The sequence below is a fragment of the Somniosus microcephalus genome, chromosome 5, assembly GCF_052327205.1.
Source record: "Somniosus microcephalus isolate GS21.2 chromosome 5, FLI_Smic_1.0, whole genome shotgun sequence".
Lineage (NCBI taxonomy): Eukaryota > Metazoa > Chordata > Chondrichthyes > Squaliformes > Somniosidae > Somniosus > Somniosus microcephalus.
The window spans coordinates 317,507,596-317,524,356 of NC_140991.1; the positions used below are offsets into that span (position 1 = coordinate 317,507,596).

At 45.1% G+C, this 16,761-nt stretch overlaps 1 protein-coding gene across 1 annotated transcript in view; it reads right to left on the reverse strand.

Moving 5' to 3' along the window:
• The window catches only part of LOC147117894 (uncharacterized), a 98,256-nt gene extending 83,743 nt beyond the window's left edge, over positions 1 to 14,513 (reverse strand). Inside the window, exon 1 of the mRNA XM_085989289.1 lies at positions 9,498 to 14,513. Within this exon, the coding sequence (XP_085845415.1) occupies positions 10,226 to 13,564 (3,339 nt within the window). The 5' untranslated portion in view covers positions 13,565 to 14,513 and the 3' untranslated portion in view covers positions 9,498 to 10,225. The remainder of the gene's footprint in view (positions 1 to 9,497) is intronic.
• Positions 14,514 to 16,761: the final 2,248 nt, after the last annotated feature.

Genomic DNA, 16,761 nt, shown 5'->3' on the forward strand with positions numbered 1-16,761 from the left:
AGTGAGGGGCCTAGATAGAGTGGATAGGAAGGATCTGTTTCCCTTAGCAGAGAGGTCAATAACCAGGGGGCAGAGATTTAAAGTAATTGGTAGAAGGATTAGAGGGGAGTTGAGGAGAACTTTCTTCACCCAGAGGGTGGTGGGGGTCTGGAACTCACTGCCTGAAAGGGTGGTAGAGGCAGAAACCCTCATCGCATTTAAAAACAACTTGGATATGCACTTGTAACCTACAGGGCTACGGACCAAGAGCTGGAAAGTGGGATTAGGCTGGAGAGATCTTTTTCGGCCGGCACGGACATGATGGGCCGAATGGTCTCTTCTGGATAACAAGTGACTGTACTTCAAAGAAAGTAATTCATTGGTTGTAAACTGTAATGATCAGTAACCTGTCATTCTAGAATGGTACACTAGGTGGAGCTGTAGAGCTGTATGTTTAAGAGTGGGCTACCCATGATGCACTAGGCTACCCACAAGGCAGTAGTCAAGATGGATGCCTGCACACGAAGTCCACATGGCATGAATAAAGTGACTAGCTAGAAGCTAGCTGTTCATAATGAAAACGACTAGTTATTAATGAACATAACATGGTACCAGAAGTGGTCAATTCTGCTGAATATTGTGAAATGCGACATGGAGACTTTGAAGCCACCGGAGGGTTTGCAACTCACGGGGAATGTCGACTGCAATTGGCGGACTTTCAAACAACAATTCGAACTCTACATTGCTGCCATCGGATTCGGTACGAAGCCAGACGCGAGCAAAATAGCGTTGCTGCTCATGGTTGCAGGCCCACAGGCGATAGAGGTATTTAATACATTTGTATTTAATCAAGAAGAGAACAGAAAAAAATTGGAAGATGTGCTAAAGAAATTTGATACACATTGTTCTCCCAAAAAGAATGAGACATATGAGAGGTACGTGTTCTGTTCACGGACACAGCAGCAAAATGAGACTTTTGATAGCTTTGTGACCGATCTGAAACTGAAAGCACAGACATGTAATTTCTCTGATCTGAAATCATCCATGATTCGTGCCCAGATTGTGTTTGGTATTCATGATAAAAAGGTCAGGGAACGTCTGTTGAGAGAAACCGAACTAACATTGGAAAATGCTGTGAAAATATGCCAAGCCAGTGAGCTAGCTCAAAAGCACGCGAAGACTTTCAGTGAAATTAATAATAATGCGATTGTAATGAGTGACTGTGCTGCTGTCGGTGCTGTGTCCTATAAAGGAAAGAAACGTGGGCAGAACAGAAATGCAAAGCAATCGGAGGAAGGAATTTTTAATTGTAAACATTGTGGTTACAAACACCAGTCACGACAATGCCCAGCGTCTGGAAAAATGTGCACAAAATGTCATGGAAAGAATCACTTTGCCAAACAATGCTTTTCAAAAGTAAAAACAAAGAAAGGGCAACAAGTCCAAGTTAATGTGATTGAGGACACTGATTTAAGTGAGACATTTTTTGTACGAATGGTGTCATGTGACAATATGAAAAAGGATACAGAAAATGTGCAGCCCTCAGGAATGGACAATGCTGAACATAAAGTTAATGCAGTAAAAGAGGACAAATGGATAATGTCACTGCAGGTAAATGGAGCATTAGTTACATTGAAACTAGACACTGGGGTAAAAGCAAACTTAATCAGTATGAGTGACATTAAAAATATGAAAGAAAAGCCCAAAATACAGAAAAAGTCAGTACTACTGAAGGACTATAATGGACAGAAAATAGATAGCTTAGGTGTATGCAGACTTAAAGTGACAGTCAAAGACAAAGTGCATCATCTCATGTTTTCTGTTGTGGCTGAAGGACTTGATTCACTACTAGGTGACAAAGCTTGTGAGGACTTAGAACTGGTCAAGAGAGTCTACCGTATAAACTGTGCCATAAGCAGACCAGATGACTCGGTGGATTCTGTAGTGAGTAATTTCCAGGATGTGTTCAAAGGATTTGGAGTTCTACCATTCACTTACAAGATCCAGCTAAAGGAGAATGCTCAGCCAGTGGTCCATGCTCCATGGAGAGTTCCAGCACCCCTGCGTGACTGGCTCAAGAAAGAACTGGACAGAATGACCACACTAGGAGTCATCAGGAAAGTCGAAGAGCCAACAGACTGGGTTAACTCTGTTGAGGAGAATTTCAGTATTAAGGACTTTTGCAAAGGCTGTCGGGATACTTGACATTAAACTGGTTGACAAAGGGGCCCCCTGAGCTCGCACGTAGGCTGGGATGAGATAATGCCAGCTGCAGTTTTGTTATTGAACGATTGTGGTCACCTTACAACGAAAAATAGGTTGGACTTCTGCTTATCTTGTCTGCGGCCAGAGGCCCAAAAGAGTTTTAACATATGGCCATCGCTTGTTTCAGAATATGTAACCGTTTGCTTAAGAATAGATAACCGTTTTAGATGTCACGGGGTGTCGCTAGGATTATGTAATAACCGTCTAAGTTGTTTTGACCCCTGTATAAAAGTAAGCGGCTTGAGTGTACAAAACGAGAAGTGTGGCGATTGCACACCGGGTGTATAGCTGCTTCTCCCAGAGCTCTGCAATAAAGCATTCTTTTACTTTGCCATTCACTCGTGGTCAGAGTTTTATTTGACTCCAAAGGCTTCTGTTGGGATCATGTCGACCTAGAATATCACCTGGTCCACGTAGCCCCAAATTAGCTACAACAACTCCATGGTATGTGTAAAGAAAAAGAACAATGATCTAAGAATATGCATGGATCCAAAGGACTTAAATGCAAACATAAAACGTGAACACTACCAGATTCCCAAGCGAGAAGAAATCACCAGTGAAATGTCAGGTGCCAGATACTTCACAAAGCTCGATGCCTCACAAGGATTTTAGCAACTAAAACTGGATGAAGAGAGCACCAAATACTGTACCTTCAACACACCATTTGGCAGGTATTGTTTCCTCAGAATGCCTTTCGGGATAATATCTGCATCTGAAATCTTTCATAGAGCGATGGAACACATAATTGAAGGTCTGGAAGGAGTTCGGGTCTATGTTGATGACATCATCATCTGGGGCTCCACACTGAAAGAACACAATGAGCGACTGACTAAAGTGCTACAGAGCATACGCCGGAATGGACTGAAGCTCAACAAAGCCAAGTGTCAGTTTGGCGTCCAGGAAGTCACTTTCCTAGGAGATAATCTATCTGGTAAAGGAATAGAGCCAGATATGGAAAAAGTAAAAGCCATACTCAACATGCCCCAACCCACTGACAAAAAAGGAGTGCTACGCATCATGGGGATGATAAACTTCATTGGAAAGTTCATTCCTAACTTGTCAGCCAAGACAACCTGTCTGCGAGACCTGCTACATAAAACAAATGAGTTTGCATGGACAGAAAGACATGAACAAGAGTGGATGAACCTCAAAACAGTGCTGACAACCACACCTGTACTCACCTTCTTTGACCCAACAAAGAGAATCAAAGTGTCAACGGATGCATCAAAAGATGGCCTAGGCGCGGTCTTGCTACAAGCAGAGGGTGAAGATTGGAAGCCTGTTGCCTATGCCTCCAGGTCTATGACTGATTCTGAGTGTCGATACGCCCAAATTGAAAAGGAATGTCTAGGCTTGGTAGTTGGACTAGAAAAGTTCCATGGCTACATATATGGACTTCCCACCTTCACAGTTGAGACAGACCACTGCCCACTGGTTGCCATCATTAAAAAGAACCTGAATGAGATGTCTCCAAGGATTCAACAACTCATGATGAAGCTGCAAAGATATGACTTTGAACTGATCTACACACCAGGCAAACACATAGTGTTAGCAGATGCACTATCCCGAGCACCCACAATGAGTCATGTGAGCTCTACTGAGGAAGACATGGATGTTCATGTGAGTATGGTCACTGCTGCGCTGCCCGAAACAGTAAAAGATACAGTGTTACAAACAGTAATAGAGAACATTCACAATGGTTGGCCAAAATGTTCCTGTCCAAAGTACTTTCACATCAGGTCAGAGTTGAGTGTCGCAAGTGGACTATTACTAAAACAGAACAGAATAGTCATGCCACAGGCTCTATGTCAAGACATGCTCAAAAGGATTCATGAGGGACACCTCGGAATTGAAAAATGCAAAAGGAGAGCAAGAGACACTGTTTATTGGCCTGGCATAAATAAGGACATTGAGAACATGATAGGCATATGTGAGACATGTCAGAAACACCAAAACAAACAAGCAAAGGAACCAATGATAGTAGCTGACTTACCAACAGCACCATGGCAAAAGGTTGGTATGGACCTTTTTCATTTGAATGGTAAAGAATATCTAATAGTGATTGACTACTATTCTAACTATCCTGAGATGGCGCTGCTCTCAAGCACCACAGCAAGCAGTGTCATAATGCATGCTAAATCCATCTTTGCCAGACATGGAATTCCCAGGATTGCCGTTAGCGACAATGGTCCGTGCTTCAACTGTAAGGAGTGGCAACAGTTTGCAGCACAGTATGACTTTCAGCACATCACATCCAGTCCTTTGTATGCTCAGTCGAATGGTAAGGCAGAGAAAGGTGTTCAAGTTCTCAAACAGCTACTGAAGAAAGCAACAGAAAGCAAGTCTGATCCTTATCTCACCCTGCTGAGCTACCGAGCCTCACCTTTAGACTCTGGTTCTTCACCTGCTGAACTCCTAATGGGTCGCAAGTTGCGCACCATGCTACCCTGCTGTGCAAAAGAAAAGCAGAGTAAGGAACTGAGACAGAGACTTCAACTGTTAAAGCTGAAACAGAAATCACACTATGACAAGTCATCCAAAACTCTGAAACCATTGACAAGGGATGATGTTGTCAGGATTGAGGATCCAGATGCATGGAACAGGAAAGCTACAGTTCTTGAGGAAGTAGGACCAAGGTCATACACTGTTAGAACTGAGGAAGGACAGATTCTCAGGAGGAACCACCGTTCCCTCCTGAAAACACAAGAAACTATCCAAGAGCAAATCGATGACAATGCCGCAACTGAATCTTGTCAATCACCACCAGAACAATCTAACACAAACACACATACAGGCTCTCATGAAAACACATCAGACTTACCTGTGCTGAGAAGATCCACACGTGAAGTAAAAAAGTCTGATAGGCTTAATCTTTGAGTATAAAGTAAAGCTTTGAAAATGTGTTGACTGTTGTGAAAATGTTTATGTTTATAGAGCACTAACAAAAGTGTTACTGATATCATCTTTATCGTTTTTCTTGAAAGTTGATTGATATTGATTTTGCTTAACCTCAAAGAAAGGGGGATGTAATGATCAGTAACCTGTCATTCTAGAATGGTACACTAGGTGGAGCTGTAGAGCTGTATGTTTAAGAGTGGGCTACCCACGATGCACTAGGCTACCCACAAGGCAGTAGTCAAGATGGATGCCTGCACACGAAGTCCACATGGCATGAATAAAGTGACTAGCTAGAAGCTAGCTGTTCATAATGAAAACGACTAGTTATTAATGAACATAACAGTAAACCACATCTTGAGCACATGAAATGTGCTATACAAATGGAAGATCTTGCTTCTTGTCTTTATTTGTGTAGGGATTGGGAAGCAGTTGCATTAGCTGCAAGATACCACATAAGAACATAAGAACATAAGAAATAGGAGCAGGAGTCAGCCATTCGGCCCTTCGAGCCTGCTCCGCCATTCAATGAGATCATGGCTGATCTTCGACCTCAACTCCATTCACCGGCTCTATCGCCATATCCCTTGATGCCCTTACTAGTCAGACATCTATCGACTTCTGTTTTGAATATACCCAATGACTGAGCCTCCACAGCCCTCTGGGGTAGAGAATTCCAAAGATTCACCATCCTCTGTGTGAAGAAATTTCTTCTCATCTCAGTCCTGAATGGCCCACCCTTTATCCTGAGGCTGTGGCCCCTGGTTCTAGACTCCCCAGCCAAGGGAAACATTCTCCCAGCATCCACCCTATCAAGCCCTGTAATAATTTTGTATGATTCAATGAGATCCCCTCTCATTCTTCTGAATTCAAGAGAATGCAGGCCTAGTTTACTCAATCTCTTCTCATACGACAGTCCCGCCATCCCAGGAATCAATCTCATGAACCTTTGTTGCACTCCCTCTATGGCAAGTATATCCTTCCTTAGGTAAGGAGACCAAAATAGTACACAGTACTCCAGGTCTCACCAAGGCCCTATATAATTGGAGTAAGACTTCTTTACTCCTGTACTCAAATCCTCTTGTAATGAAGGCCAGCATACCATTTGCTTTCCTAATGGCTTGCTGCACCTGCACATTCACTTTCAGTGACTCATGTACAAGGACACCCAGGTCCCTTTGAGCATCTGCATTCCCCAATCTTTCACCATTTAGGAAATACTCTCCCTTTTTGTTTTTTCTACCAAAGTGGATAACTTCACATTTATCCACATTATATTCCATCTGCCATGTTCTTGCCCACTCAATGAGCCTGTCGAGATCCCCTTGAAGCCTCTTCACATCATCTTCGCAACTGACACTGCCACCTCGCTTTGTATCATCAGCAAATTTGGAAATGTTACATTTAGTCCCCTCATCCAAATCATTGATATAGATTGTGAATAGCTGGGGCCCAAGCACCGATCCTTGCGGTACCCCACTAGTCACTGCCATCCTGAAAAAGACCCATTTATCCCTACTCTTTGTTTTCTGCCTGTTAACCAATTCTCAATCCATGCTAATATATTACCCCCAATTTCATGTGCCCTAATTTTGTTCACCAACCTCTTGTCTGAAAACCCAGATACACCACATCTACCGGTTCCCCTTTGTCTACTCCACTAGTTACATCTTCAAAGAACTCCAATAGGTTTGTCAAACAGGATTTCCCTTTCATAAATCCATGTTGACTCTGCCCAATCTTACTATTAGTTTCTAAGTGCCCAGTTATTGCATCCTTTATAATAGATTCCAGCATTTTCCCAACTACTGATATGAGGCTAACAGGTCTGTAGTTCCCCGTTTTCTCTCTCCCTCCTTTCTTAAATAGCGGGGTTACATTTGCTATCCTCCAATCTGCAGGAACCGTTCCAGAATCTATAGAATTTTGGAAGGTGACAACCAATGCGTCCACTATTCCAATGGCCACCTCTTTCAAAACCCTAGGATGTAGGTCATCCGGCCCTTGGGATTTATCGACTTTTAGTCCCATTAATTTTGCTACTCCTGTTTTTTTACTAATAATAATTTCTTTAAGTTCCTCATTCTCGTCATACCCTTGGTTTTCTCGTATTTCTGGGCGTTTTTTAGTGTCTTCCTCCGCAAAGACAGAAACAAAGTATTTATTTAATTTCCCTGTCATTTCCTCATTCCCCATTATAAATTCTCCCATCTCTGACTGTAAAGGACCTACATTTACCTTTGCTAGTCTTTTCCTTTTCACATACCTATAGAAGCTTTTACAATCCATTTTTATATTTTTCGCTAGTTTGTGCTCATATTCTATTTTCCCTTTCTTTATCAATTTCTTGGTCCCCCTTTGCTGATTTCTAAAAAGATCCCAATCCTCAGGCTGACCGCTTTTTCTGGCAACTTTATAAGCGTCCTCCTTTGACTCAATACTAGCTTTAATTTATTTTGTTAGCCATGGTTGAATCACTTTTCCTTTTGGGTTTTTATGCCCTAGAGGAATATATGTTTGTTGCAAATGATGCATTATTTCCTTGAATGTTAGCCATTGTATGTCCACCTTCATACCTTTTAGTGTAGTCTCCCAATCTACCATGGCCAACTTGTCCCTTGTAGCAGTCGACGCAGGCTTCATGGATTTTTGGATTTTTAACCCCTATTAAAAACTGGACAGGCTGTTTGGCGGGGGGGGGGGAGCAGTGTAAAACCCACTCGAGCTGGAGATGACTCATTCGTGTGGAAACGAACTATCCTGGGAACAATGACCCGAGAGGCCCACTCCCAAGTCTTGATTAACAAGGCTGACGACTCATTGTTCTGGTCAAGATGAACTCGTTAAGTTAATCGGCAGGAAGATCGAAAAGAGATCAAAAACCATTTCAAACCATTCAAGAGATCAAAAACCACTTCCCTGAGGCCATGTGTCCATTAATACCACAGACAACGGTTTGTGTATTGGAGGGGTATAAAAGAGAGCAGTTTGGATAGCTCGCTCTCTCTCTCTCCTGCCCTCCACACAACGTAACATCAAGAAGAGCTGAGCCTTGCTCTTCCAACTGAGACGGACTTCGACTGAGGCCGGGACTCGCATGCCGCAAGGCCGGTACGGAACCAGGTAGCCGAGACGTACAGGAGGAAGCTGCAAGCAAGATCAAAGGGGCAATCTAGGTGAGCATTGCCAAGCTTACACACCCACAAGATCACTTAGCTTTGAGAGGGGGGAGTGCCTGTATGTTCCTACCAAACCAGAGGGGGTTTAGCATTGGAAGGGTCCTGTGATAGTTTAGTTCACGGGAGGGTGTTTTTAGGCTGTGGTAAGTCAGCACGGCAGTGGCTTGTTGGACAAGTCAGGGTTGTACTGTTTTAAACTGTACTGTTCTGTTCACACTGCTCGTACTGTCTGCGAGTGGAGTGGTTTTGTTAACCTTATGGGTGAGCCCGAAAACGCTGTCCGTGTTCCAATCTGTCCTCAGTAATCCCTATCGTCCAGAACTTCTAGTAAGGGGGTTTGCGTGCTGGCTACGGGTGGAGCGAAACCACTTACAATAATTGGCGATCACGGTAGAGACCATAAGAAATTGGCCACCGCAAAAACTGCTTACACCTCATACCCTTGTTGTTTCCTCTGTTTAGGTTCAAGACCTTAGTATCAGATTGGACTACATCACTCTCAAACTTGATGAGCTTTCTGATCTTTATCAATCCAATGCTAAAATTAGAAATTTCCCAACAGGGGGGAATAAATTATATATTGCTACGCAAATCATTTGTGGAGTTATCTTAGTCGCCGGTTACAGTAACATTGATAAGGAACTGGGCGTAAATCCAGAAATGATGTGGGGGGAGGAAGGCGGATTGGGTGGTACTGTGAGTTCCGTCCCTTCACTTCATGAAACTGGATTCAAATCTAACTCAGATTGACAGGGTGACAACCTCCTTTCTCCACTGGCTGGAAAGGTGGTCTTTGAATAGAATATACAGCACAGAAACAGGCCCAACTAGGCCGTACTGGTGCTTACACGCCACGCGAGTCTCCTCCCATTCCATCTACAGAATCTCAGCCTTTCAGCCCATCTTTCTATCCCCTTTTCTCTCATGTACTCGACTAGTTTCCTTTTGAAAGAATCTAAGCGACTCGCTTCAACCACCTCCTGTGGTAGCGAGTTCCACATTGTAACCTCACTGAGTAAAGGAATTTCTCCTTATTTCCCTATTGGGTTTATTGGTAACTATCTTGTATTTATGGCCCCACAAGTGAAAATATTCTCTCCAAATCTACCCTATCCAACCCATTCACAATTGTAAAGACCTCTATCAGGTCGCCTCTAAGCATTAGAAAAAAGCCCCAACCTGTTCAGTCTTTCCCGATCACTGTAATCGCTCAGATTTGGCACCATCCTTGTAAATCTTTTTTTGTTGCAGTTTCTCCAGTGCTTCTATGTCCTTTTCACAGCACGGAGACCAGAGCTGTGCCTGTAAAGTCTGTGGGTTGTGCAGTTAATTATGACACAGACTTCAGGAGTAACATACAACAGGACTTTACTATTCGAAGGTCAGGGCGAATCTGCCCTATAAATCATGCCACAGCACTTATATACCGGTGTGGTCACTGTCGGTATTACCGTATACGGAAGCCAAACAAGTAGTGCCACACCTAAAATAGTTCTCTTAAAGGTGAACGGTTACATACAATAGTCTCTTAAAGGTAGACGGTTACATACACTACAATCCTCCCTTTTTAGCTTACAACATACGTATTCCCCATTAAACATAACATATATTCAACTTCATGTAAAACAATTTACAGATATAGTCTCTGCGGAAAACAGTTCACAGGTTCAGTCTCTGTGGGAACAGTTCACAGATTCAGCCTCTGGTCTTGACTCGGTCCGAACAACATCTCTGTGGTGTAGCCGGTTCACATTGCTAGCGTGACTCATCCAATAGTCTTTCCCTTGACGTAACAGCTTGAACTTCCGTCCTGCTGAACCAGCAGTGCTGACTTTTACAAACAGCTGGACTGCCTTAGTAATTTTTCCCTACTTTCCCATTAGAAGTGATAATGATTTAGATGGTTATCATCTTCGGCTTCGTCTTTTCCTTTTTTGCTTCTTGGAGACTCTCGGGGCTCCCTTCTCAGCTGCCAGCTGTAGCGCCACCATCTCCCTATGTTCCTTAGACTTTAAGTGCTTCATCCTGATTTCTGCACTTTGGGAGTTTTCATCACAAGCTGGGCAGACCAAGTCCTCGTAATATTCCGTGTCACTCAACAGGTCATGGTAATATTCGGTGTCATCCTGAGCTAGTCTAGCGAGAGGGCCTGCTACTTCTTCCTTACCCAACTGGACGTTAGCCGACTGTTGTTCCCTCCCTAGACATCTTTCCTGAAGAGACTTCTTTATGCGTTCATATTCATCCCACTCTTCCTGGGTTTCCTGCAAATCCTTCACTAATGACTTCAATGCTTCCCCTTCCATCGGAGATTGATTGATCGGGCTATTCAATCCTTCTACTGGAGCATCTGTTTCAACATTCTGTTGTTCCCATTGACGTGATTCAGCGTACTTTTGGCATCCCAGTAAAATCCGTGTTGCACCCTCAGCTATATCCGTAACTTTTGAGAGCTCCGAACTCCTTCCCTCTGAAGATTGAAGCTCGTGTTCAGATTGTTCCCATTGCAGAGTCTTGTCCCTCAACATATGAAGGAGTTGGCTGACCGTTAACTCTTCCACAGGAACACTGTGAATCAGAGTCTTCTCCATTTCATCCACCTTTTCCTCCAATGCTTTCACCTTCTTTTCCTCTTGGACTTTGGCTTTCAGCGCTCGGAGAAGTTGTGCCATGATGCTATCTAGCTCTTGTGCCATGATGCTCTCTAGCTCATGTCTTACAGTCTCTGTGTTTCTTACAGTTTCCTTTTCTTCCACTGAAAGGATTCCCAGTTGACTCTGTTCTTCAAGTTGTTGAACCTCGGTCCTTGCCGCCTCATATTTGTCTTGGGTTTCCTTCAATAATTTTCTGAGTTCTTGGACATCTTGCCTTTCATGTTCTGCCATGTCTTTCACCTCTAATTTCTCACCTATGGATGGAACTTCTACCGATGAGTCTGTCTTGGCCTTGAGCTCATCAAGAATTTCCTGCAGCCTTTGGACTTCTTGCTCATGTTCAACCTTTAGTTGCTCATATGCTTCTACTGAAACTAGCTTTTCGGAGGTTGCCGAGTTAACCCCCTCCAGAATTGTAGCCTGGGCCTGTTCATACTGTTCTTTCAACTTCTCACACTCTGCTTGTAAGGAGTCGTAGAGAAGAACTGGAATAAAATCCTGGCTTCCTGAAGATTCCTCTTCATTTGCTTCTTTCGCAATTTTCTGTTGGAGTTCAGCCAAGGCTGCTATGCTATCTGCCTCTCGAAGTCTCACTGCCATCAAATCTTCTTTATTCTTGCAGTCTATCTCAGCCATTTTCCCTTTACTTTCATTTAACTGAGTGAGTAGTCCCTTATTCTGGGCTGAGAGATATTGCACCTTCTCCTGTAGACCATTGCACTCCTTCTCTGTTCGACCTAGCTGGTTACTGCTGATTTGGTTCTGTGTTTCAAGTTCCAACATCCTTTGCTTAGCTTCTTTCAGTTTCGCCCCTATAAGCTCCTCTTGCAACATGGCCACATTATTCTCATCAGATAAAGAAGCGTTTCTCTTTTCTATGCCCAAGATTTTTTTCTGCATCTCTTTAAGTGCACACTGCGATTCAGCTTCTCTTAACCTTGCCTGCACTAGCTCCGTCTCCAATTGCAGAACAAAATCCTCAGTGTAGCGTGGGTTGCCTTTATGCTGTATCTCTAGATCATGCAAATATTCTAACTCCTGAACATCATAAGGGAGATGTGATCGGTAATTGGTCACGATGGCTCTATGGTCGCTCTCTGCTTGAGCCAGCAGGTTCTGTTGTCTTTCCAGACTCTCCCATTCGGTGTCATAGAACTTTTTCATTGTTTTCATCTCTTGTACGAGACGGTAACTCAATTGTTCTAATTGTTGTCGTACTTTGAGATAACGTTGAGTTCGAGCCCGGTGTTCCTCCGTAATGCATATGTCTGTAACTTGAACAGACTCAAAATTCTCTGTCTTTATACACGCCATCGTTTTTCCAACCTTAGTCAGTGAGTTCATGTTAACCTTGTTTTTCATACTTGGGCTGGACTTATCGTCTTCCGGCTCAGAGTCTGAGCTGCTTGTCTGCACCGAGTCCTCACTCGTCATTGCTTGTAGGTAGTGCCATTCCATGTCTATTTTCTTGATCCACTCCCGTCCTAGAAGTGGTGGTCCTCCCTCAGGTAGTACGTATAAGTTCATTCTTGGGTGTTCTTTACCCCTATCTCTCACCTTGACTCTTATCTTTCCCATGGGGTATACTTTATGCCCCGTGTATGTCTGCAATATGAACTTGGTATCTCTTAAGGGTATATGTGAGAAGAGCCGGTGGTAATCCCTTCGATTTATGACTGATACAGCTGATCCAGTGTCCAACTCCATTTTCACTTGGATTCCAGCTATTTTTAGCATGACCCAGATAGTTTGTAGGTCAGCTTCCTTACTCACATTATGAATTCTCAGACTACCCAGCTCCTGGCCGTTTGGGTCTGAGTCTGAATTCTGTTCGTCTGAACTCTTCTCAGCCACCTTGTGTACCTTGTTGTACTTTTCCTGTGATGGCTTCCTTTGGTTGTTGGTCTTCTTCCCTGACCGGCATACCTTAGCGATGTGACCCAGTTTGCCACATTTCCTACATTCCTGGTTCTTAAACCAGCATTGGTTCTGATCGTGTGTTGTCTTCCCACAGCGATAGCATTTTGTTATACTCGAGGTAACTTGGTCCACACCGAGTGCCGCTGCCTTTAGCTGCATTTCCGCAGTTCCTTTCGCTGCGGCTTCGTGCGATGCTGCTATAAGGACAGCCCTGTCAAGTGTAAGGTCGTTCTCTTCGAGTAATCGCTTTTGCGTCCCTTCCTTGGACAGTCCACATACGAACTTGTCTCGCAATGCCTCTGTCAGATTCCCTTCAAACTGGCAGTATTTCGCTAGTCTACGCAGTTCGACCAAGTATTCCGCGTTGCTTTCGTCTTTCCGTTGCGTTCTCGCATAGAATTTGAATCGTTCAGCCAACATCAACGGTGTGGGGTTCAAGTGATCCTTCAGAACAGCCACAATATCATCGAAAGTCTGATCCGCCGGTTTAGCTGGTGCTAGTAGATGCTTCAAGAGCCCGTATGTCTTTGCGCCCATCGAGTTCAGCAAGGTTATAGCTTTGTCATCTTCTTCTATTTTATTGGCCTCACAATAGATCTCAATGCGTTCCACGTACGTGGCCCAGTCTTCTACCTCGGAATTAAAATCGTTGATGTTACCATGCTTAGGCATCTTCCTCTCTTTGGGAACAACACAAGTATTTCTTTAAATTATTATTTCTTTTTTTTTCTAAGATGGCGGTTTTCCCGCGAAAATGGCGGTTTCCCGCTCTTATCTTCTCTCCCCGCCCACTTCAATGGCGGTTCCCCGCTTCTGTCTTCTTCCCCGCCTAATGGCGGCTTCCCGCGTTTCTTCCCTGGCGGGAGGGGTACACTTTCCCCCACGGGCGACGGCCGCTGGCTTTCAGGTTCACAGCCTGCGCGTCGGCTTCAAGGCTTTCCCTTTTTTTTTTATTTTATGGCAGGGCGACCGGCTCTGGGTACCCCGTTGACGGCGAACAGGTTCAGCCGCTGGGCTGGCTCTCGCACAGTTCCCCTTGCTCGGCTCTGTCTCTCTCCCGCTCGCTCGGCTCTACCGGCGCTGGGTACACCCCGTTGACGGAGGACAGTTCAGCCGCTGGACTGGCTCTCGCACAGTTCCCCTTGCTCGGCTCTGCCTCTCTCCCGCTCGCTCGGCTCTACCGGCGCTGGTTACACCCCGTTGACGGAGGACAGTTCAGCCGCTGGACTGGCTCTCGCACAGTCTCTCTTGGTCAGCTCTGCCTCTCCCGCTCGCTCGGACCCCAATCGCGCCTCCCAGCCCTCTCGCAGTCCGGTGCTTCTCTCCCCGGCTGCGGCTGAGTTTCTCTCTTCCCGCGCCTACGCTCCCGGTCGCAGCGCTTCGTGGCTTCGGTCACCGCCCGGCTTTTCCCGCCGGTCGCGGTCTCTCATGACGCCGTTGGACCCGACTTTTTGTCCGGCTCCTTTTCCCCCTCGACCGTGGTCGAGTGCCCAGCCCTTATCCTCCGGCTATTCTTTTCACTTTCCCTTACTCACAGTCACCGTGGCAGAAGGGACAGTCAGTGCCTGTTGCTGATGGAAGTTTTTGTCGCTAAAGTCTTCCTCCTTTCTATTGCTGCAGCCTTGAGTTTTCTCCCAGCCGAATGACGAGGGCGGTTGCCTCTTTTCGACGCTCTTTCGTTGCTTGAAAATATTGTTGCCGCAGGGTACGATCGGACTCGTCGCCACTGTAAAGTCTGTGGGTTGTGCAGTTAATTACGACACAGACTTCAGGAGTAACAAACAAAACAGGTCTTTACTATTCGAAGGTCAGGGCGAATCTGCCCTATAAATCATGCCACAGCACTTATATACCGGTGTGGTCACCGTCGGTATTACCGTATACAGAAGCCAAACAAGTAGTGCCACACCTAAAATAGTTCTCTTAAAGGTGAACGGTTACATACAATAGTCTCTTAAAGGTAGACGGTTACATACACTACAGTGCCCAGTACAGGAAACTCTCTTTTAACCGGCAACTAAATATCCGGAAACCTCTCATAACCGGCAAAATTCAGGAGTAGGTTCAGGTAAGTTTTGCTATATATTAGTGGCCGTGTAACCGGGGTTCCTGCACCTGTGGCCGTGCAACAGGGACTCCTGGATCTGTGGCCATGTAACCGGGACTCCTGGATCTGTGGCCGTGTAACCGGGGTTCCTGCACCTATGGCCGTGTAACCGGGGTTCCTGCACCTGTGGCCGTGTAACCGGGACTCCTGGATCTGTGGCCATGTAACTGGGACTCCTGCACAAGTGCCATGTAACCGGGGTTCCTGCACCTGTGGCCGTGCAACAGGGACTCCTGGATCTGTGGCCGCGTAACCGGGGCTCCTGCACCTGTGGCCGTGTACGGGGCTCTCGTACCTTGGTAAGTATACCTCTCTGTAATCCGGACTTTGTGGTCAACCGGCACCACGCCGGTCCCGTCGGTGCTGGATAAAAAAGAGTTTCCTGTACTCCAAGGGCGGCCTGACCAGTGCCCTATACAAGTTTAAAATAACTTTAAGACTTTTGAATTGTAGACGCCTAGAAATAAATCCCGGTGCTTCGTTGGCATTTGTCATTGCCTTGCTGCCCTGCGATGCTGCTTTTAATGATTTGCTCACCTGTATCCCGAGATCCCTTTGCTCTTATTTTCTAAGGTGTCGGTGATGTTTCTGTTTTTCCCACCACCGTGCATCAACTCACATTTATCTTTGTTAAAGTTAATTTTCCATTTAACTGCCCAGTCTGCAAGTTTCCTATCAGTGCGGCTCTGTGGAAAAACCCGCCCATAATTTAGCACTAAATTAGCGCTGTTTGGGATCTCACTCAAACGCTCGAGACCCACCCGTGTAGGCAGAGAAAGAAAAAACTGCACTAATAAAAAAAAACAAAAGACTTATATTTACAAAACCCGCCTCCCCATTCAGTCATTCACTGATTCCCGGCTGCCTCAGTCCCCAGAGTGAAGCTGCGTTCTGCTCCATTAACCCGAAGGCATCCAACAAACTCTGGCTGGTGTCCCGTTGTTTTAAAAAAAAAATCTTTTTCAAAGGTTTCAGAAAAAAACTGTCTCCCCTCCTTTTTTCTCCTTCAATCCAAAGACTTGAAAAAAGAAAGAAAGACTTGCATTTCTATAGCGCCTTTCACCACCTCAGGACGTCCCAAAGCACTTTACAGCCAATGAAGTACTTTTTGAAGTGTAGTCACTGTTGTAATGTAGGAAACGCAGCAGTTAATTTGCGCACAGCAAGCTCCCACAAACAGCAATGTGATAATGGCCAGATAATCTGTTTTAGTGATGTTGATTGAGGGATAAATATTGGCCCCAGGACCCCGGGGAGAACTCCCCTGCTCTTCTTCAAAATAGTGCCGTGGGATCTTTTACGTCCACCTGAGAGAGAAAACAGGGCCTCGGTTTAACATCTCATCCGAAAGACGGCACTTCCGACAGTGTCAGCCTAGATTTTTGTGTTCAAGTCTCTGGAGTGGGACTATGGACCCACAACCTTCTGACTCCGAGGCGAGGGTGCTGCCCACTGAGCCACGACTGACACTTCCAGCATCAGCCCTCTCAGGTGGATGTAAAAGATCCTGCGGCACTATTTTGAAGAAGAGCAGGGGGAGTTCTCCCCGGTGTCCTGGGCCAATATTTATCCCTCAATCAACATCACTAAAAACAGATTATCTGGTCATTATCACATTGCTGTTTGTGGGAGCTTGCTGTGCGCAAATTGGCTGCTGCGTTTCCTACATTACAACAGCGACTACACTTCAAAAAGTACTTCATTGGCTGTAAAGCGCTTTGGGACGTCCTGAGGTGGTGAAAGGCGCTACAGAAATGCAAGC